Here is a 5,758-nt window from a genome sequence, read left to right on the forward strand (position 1 = left end):
ACTGATGGGCCCCTGCTGGTTGTGTGGAGAAATGGCAAGCTCGTCAGAAGTTTCCACGGTATTTTATAAATCAAATGCCCTTACATTTATGAAAAAATATAGAAATAGCTTTAATCCTCTGGGAAGGAAAGAGCTTTTCTGTTCGTTCACAAAGACTGTCGGCTTCTTGTTGTGTGTGGATGTGTTTCCTTTGAGAGTTTGAACACAACATTTGAGCTGATTACACATCACAGCAGTTTGTGCCCAGAAATAAGTTTTTTTGTTATTGTCAAAATTACTGTTTAGTTTGAGTTTACAACTCTAAACACTAAATTATTGACAATCCGGTAAAAACACATCTTAGTTTTTCTAGCTTTCCCTCCCAAAAGACTTCCTCCCTCATCTCATAGTCTTCCTCAGCGAGCGGTACCTGCCCAGGTGTCATCATGTCACCTAAGTATGCAACTTCCTTTACGTAACACAACTTTGTCAACTTTTCTGCACTCAATTTACATTTAAAAAGCGAGTAAGTGAGCCTTGAGTTTGAAAATTCAAGATAGGAATGAGTCTCCTCATTCAAATTGCTCTCTAACAATGTCAATTATCAACATATGTTTTACATATTTGCATGTACGGATCGCCATAATGACAACTTTGCTCCAATGTTTGAGTCAAAACAGGAAGTGAATGCTGTGTTTTCTTTTTTTGCTCCGCCACCTGAATTTACTGCAAAACATGAGGCAGAGAATTAGCTCAGAAAAATCAGTCCATCTCACGATTGGAAGTGTTGTCAGATTATCTTTTAACGCCTTCAGTGTGTATTTATTCATCTGGGCGTATATAGATCAGCATCTTTTTGTGTTCATTCATTGTGACAATCTGACACGTCAGACAAGCACTTGGTGTTTCTTTAATTTGATGTTGTGGCACAAAAACACATTTTAATGCAACTCTTGTAACTCATAAAAACACTTCAGAAACATTTAACGGGTCATTTGACCAAGAAAACAACTTCCTCCTAGTTTGACCTTGTTCAACCACAAATTAAATCCCATTGACACTTCAGAGACGAATGCATTACTGGCGCAACATTTGGGAATAAGAGCATTTTCTGTTTCTGTCAATGTGGCGACGGCTGAGCCGGCAGCTCGCGGCTAACGGTTCAAACTACGGCGAAAACGCAGACGCAATTATATACAAATTCCAGGCAGCCGGCCTGGAAACGGCAATAAAAAAAAGGCGTGTTTATTCACGCAGCACAGCAAGCGGATTCTGCAAGAAGCCAAATAAAGTTCAAGTGGCAGCAGCAGCAGCGGCGGCAGCAGCGGCGGCAGCAGCGGCGGCAGCAGCGGCGGCAGCAGCGGCGGCAGCAGCGGTGGCAGCAGCAGGATGCAGCGAGCTTTATTCCACAAAGGAATCCTCAGTGCGCGCCGCGGGGGCAGACGTCCACGCCGTCCAGAGAGAGCCTGCTGGCGTAGTCGGACGTCCAGTCTCGGAGGAAGAGCTCCTCCGCTTGGCTCTGCAGGGTCTCCTGGCCTCCTTTGATCACGGAGCCGGTCTGGTTCACCACCACGCCCGCGCCGGCCGTGTGGGTGAAGTAGTTCTCGGACCAGTTGGACGTCCCTGTGCACAAGAGCGCATGACTATGATTTACAAATGCGCACAGAAAGATTCACAAATGCATTCCAATGATTTATATAAATTTACAAAAAAATAAATAATCACAAATATATTTCTGCATTGGTGTGTGTGTATTTTTCTGTTTCTTTTTGTATTTGCATGTGTTTATTTGTGGATCGCACTGCATTTGTTTGCAAATGGCTTCACATTTACAGATAAACAGAAATAAATACATACAAATGTAGGAATATATTTGTGAATTGAATATATTTGTGAATTGTTCTGTGTGCATTTGCCCATTATGAACCTTAATGAACCTCCAACATGACAGTCAACAGCACCAACAGCCAACATGCTGGTGGGATTCACACCCTGACCACCGAGCATCAGCTTCCATTGAAGAAATCTAAATAAAGGGTTTTAGACGTTGTCCAATTGATTTGTTGATCTGCAATGAAAGCAGGTTGAAATGCGTCTGCTATGCTGGCAAACCTAAAAATAAAAAATTTAATAAATTCCAGATTAAAAAAAAAATTCTCTGAACAAAGCCTTCTGTTTGAGAAGCGATTTACATGTTTGGCATGAAATGTTATTCGCAGAATTAGTCATACTTGTCAGGCAAAATATATGAAATTAATAGGCACGATATTTCCGTCTGAAATGTATCTCAAAACTGCACTTTTGCTTTTTCCATCGACAGGCTCAGAATGTCATTATGAGACTTCATGGATGGAAACGTGGAGAGAGTTACCAAGAATATACATTCCAGGTAACATTAAGCTCAGCTTAACAACCTGAGCCCATCACAATGGATCTTTCTCTGTCTTGTTTAAAAAGGCCCGTAGTAGGTGATAACATACCTATGTAGACCACTCTGTCTGTGACCATGTACTTTGCGTGATTGACCCGTGCAAAGGGAATCTTCATCTGCTCCGCCGTTGAAGGCACTGTAAACATTTTCTGCACGGAAAACAAAAAACACCAGGAGTTCAGGACACGTCGGCATTCTGTTTGAGTCGCCGTCATCCGAGTGATTGTGCAGGAAAAACGCGACGCACCACGTCGATGTCGCATTTCAGCTGAGGCCTGCCGAGCACCAGCAGGGACTGCAGGAAGGGGAACATGGGGCCGGGGGAGTGCTTCCAGCAGCTGACCAGGAGGCGGACCTGCACGCCTCTGGTGCAGGCGGCGGCGCGCAGGGCCGAGTCGATGGCCGGCCAGAACCTGAGAGAGAAGGACCAACACTAAGGGGGTTGGACACTAATAGCATCACCGTGCCAATCTGCTCTCTTCCAGTCGTGCAAGTCTCCTCCTCTTACTGAAAAGGAGCTGCTTCGTCGGCCCAGTGTTGTGACTCAATAACCACTAGCTTACTCTCAAGTGTCTGAAGCATCAGTGACTCGGCGTCGAGGTTGAAACCGTCGTGGCTCACCTGAGCGGCTCCGTGTACTGAGACAGAGGCAGGTAGTCCATGACGGAGATGTGAATGAAACTCCGGGCGTCGGCGATGACGGACAGGATGGCGGAGAGATCGTCGGAGCGGCCGCGGGCTGAGATCTGCGGCGGGGCGCTCTGCAGGAGACGGATGCAACGCCGGAGATGAGAAGGGAGGGAGCGGGAGAGATGATATGGCATCTTAGGATATTGTGATTCCTGTCGGAGGAGATATGTACTTACGGACAGGTAGACTCGAGCCGGCACTCCGTTTAACTTCAGGCGCAGGGGGTTCTGGGAGCTGGACAGCGCGGAGAGACGAGCGGGCCAGTACGGCGGCAGGGAGCCGTTGACGGCGCCGCCGATGCTCCAGTACACGCCGAAGAGCCGAGAGGCGTCCCGGGCCAGGCAGCTGCAGTTCTCCACCGACAGGCCGACCTCCTTCACCTCCATTCGAGAAAAGCACAAAGGGGGGGGGCTTAGTTTTTGGTTTGTCTGCAGAAATGCTGTCAACTGGTCGCCACATCAGCTCAACTGAGATCAGACCCACTGATGCAGACAGCGCGCTACCTGACTTAGAGAGCGCCAGTCCATGTTGGCGCTGCCCAGGTAGAAGTGCTTTTGGTCCACCACCCACAGCTTGGTGTGCACGATCCCCCCGGTCACAGCCTGGAGGTCCACCTCTCGAACTTCAGCACCTGAGAACACAATAAAAAAAAGAAAGAGTCATGACCCCAACTTGTCGGATCAAAGGAATTCATTTAAAAGCTGATTCAGTCGTGGTTCAACTTTTAGTCACGTTGCACCAGACAGATTTTTTATTTATTTAAAAAGGTTAAACGTCTGATTTTGTTCACTAAACCTAGATCTAATTTGATTCTGTTGCTCAAAAACTTTAAATCCCAATTAAAAATGTGATCCAAAATAAAGTTAATCTTGAAATGTTAATTTTTCTTACTATTTTTTATTTGTTTTATGTGTTATTTTGCTGTTTTTTTTAAGCATATTGCTGCATTAATTCAGACAACACGTTTTCTGTTGAACTAGCTTACTTTTTAGCTGGCGAGCTGTAATGTCTTGTGAAGCAGAGTCAACTTTGAGTCGGGTTTAAACTCAGATTTACTAAACCAAGATGATTTTTTTGTGTGCGACAGAGCTCTGCCTACTTAAATAAATGTGCTCGGTGGCTCACTCTGATGAGGACTAACAGTGTTGTGGGGTGACAGTGTACCTGCTGCAGCCAGTTCTGCCGTGTCTTCCCTCGAGGTCTGGGGGGCGTTGACAGCAATCTGGAGGGTCACGCCTTTGGATTTGAGCCCTTTTAGTTGCTCAAAGACCAGTCTTCCCTGCAAATTGTGCGGCAGTGACATCGCACACATTAGCGGGCCAAAACGATCACGGCTATCGTGGGATCAGAGCACGCCGCCGAACTGACCTGAGAGTCGCCGCCTCGCAGGGAGAAGTAGAAGGCGGCGATTTGCACAGAGCTGTTGGCCTTGTTCAGCAGACGCAGCCAGCTGTCTGCGATGCTCCGTCTGGACGAGGGAAGGGACTGGTAGAGACCCACCGGGATGCTCTCCACCAGCTGCACCCTGAGCCAAGCAAAACGGGGGGAGAGAGACACTAAAGAGACAACCAAACCTTACTTTTGCCACAGCTCACGGGCTCACGGGAACAGAGCGTCTTACCGACAGTCGGCGCTGCAGGGCTCCGGCACGAAGCCCTCCAGCCAGTGCAGCTCCAGCTGAGCCGTGAGCTGAGCCACGGACAGGGGGAGGCCGTAGTGCCACACGTGCTGGCCGAGCCCCCCGAGAAGCAGCAAGGCGGTGGGCAGGATGCAGAAGAGGGCGAAACCGGAGCACCCGGAGCTCTGCGGAACAAGACCAGCGCCAGTTTAACGGCTTGGACAAGAGGAAACAGCCGAGGGGCCGCGCCGCATGCCACAGCTGTTACTGTAGGGCGCGGTGGTGACATTCCTTTATTCTGACTCAGCAGAGACCACCGAGACAACAGTACGAGGCAATAAAAATCAACGTGGCTCACCTTAGTTGACCTGGCCGACTGAGCTTGGGCGGGTCCCTCTGACGCTACAAGAAAGGTGGATACGGTGGCGTTGGCTCTTTCCTCTTGCAGACCTGAGATCTCAGGCGGGCTCATTGCGAGTGGTTCTCGGTGCGCCTCCACCAACTCGTGGTCCTCGCGCTTCTCGTCCGCGTACTCCTCCTCGGATTCGGCGTCCGACGAGGATCGACTGTCCTTCGACAGTTCGAGCGTGTTCATGGTCTCCGTCTCCCACGGCGGCTGTTCGTCCATGATAGCCTGCTCTTGGCTAACCTCGGTTTCGTGAAGGGCGTCCGCAGGCTGGGATGTTTTCCCATCTCCGGAGGCGTTGAGGGCAACGCTGCTTCTGACCTTGACGCCATACTCCTCTTCTGGGTCCTGTGGCAGCATCTCATCCTTCGCCGGATGGCGAGACGTGGGGCGGTCGGCCTCCGTTTCGAAAGCTCTGCTCTGGTCTGGCTCTGGTATGTGGTGCTCCGAGTCGTACCGTCTGAGGGCGGGCCTGGGGCTCACAGTCATTAAAGAGTACTGCGCCGGCTCAGCCAAACCCCAGCTTTTGGATGCAGTAGTCAGAGAGGTACGAGCCGCCACCGCCGCCGCCACAGAAGCTAGTTCTGCGCTGGCGAACAGAGAGGGGGCTTCCAGGCCAACTTGGGGGACGCGG

General features: G+C 49.7%; 1 protein-coding gene across 2 annotated transcripts in view; it reads right to left on the reverse strand.

Moving 5' to 3' along the window:
• Window positions 1-869: 869 nt before the first annotated feature.
• Window positions 870-5,758, reverse strand: part of LOC137779390 (5'-3' exonuclease PLD3-like) — an 8,048-nt gene continuing 3,159 nt past the window's right edge. For both annotated transcript variants that reach the window (XM_068567081.1, XM_068567082.1), the window contains 10 exons: window positions 5,077-5,758; window positions 4,722-4,903; window positions 4,469-4,625; window positions 4,265-4,379; window positions 3,604-3,731; window positions 3,277-3,480; window positions 3,032-3,171; window positions 2,658-2,823; window positions 2,460-2,559; window positions 870-1,602 (listed from right to left, as the gene is read on the reverse strand). The exon at window positions 5,077-5,758 is cut by the window's right edge and continues 293 nt beyond it. In XM_068567081.1, coding sequence (XP_068423182.1) covers window positions 1,400-1,602; window positions 2,460-2,559; window positions 2,658-2,823; window positions 3,032-3,171; window positions 3,277-3,480; window positions 3,604-3,731; window positions 4,265-4,379; window positions 4,469-4,625; window positions 4,722-4,903; window positions 5,077-5,758 — 2,077 coding nt within the window. In that variant the 3' untranslated portion in view covers window positions 870-1,399. The remainder of the gene's footprint in view (window positions 1,603-2,459; window positions 2,560-2,657; window positions 2,824-3,031; window positions 3,172-3,276; window positions 3,481-3,603; window positions 3,732-4,264; window positions 4,380-4,468; window positions 4,626-4,721; window positions 4,904-5,076) is intronic.

This window comes from Clinocottus analis, unplaced genomic scaffold (assembly GCF_023055335.1).
Source record: "Clinocottus analis isolate CAN_PGR_092001 unplaced genomic scaffold, fCliAna1.0.p SCAF_76, whole genome shotgun sequence".
NCBI lineage: Eukaryota > Metazoa > Chordata > Actinopteri > Perciformes > Cottidae > Clinocottus > Clinocottus analis.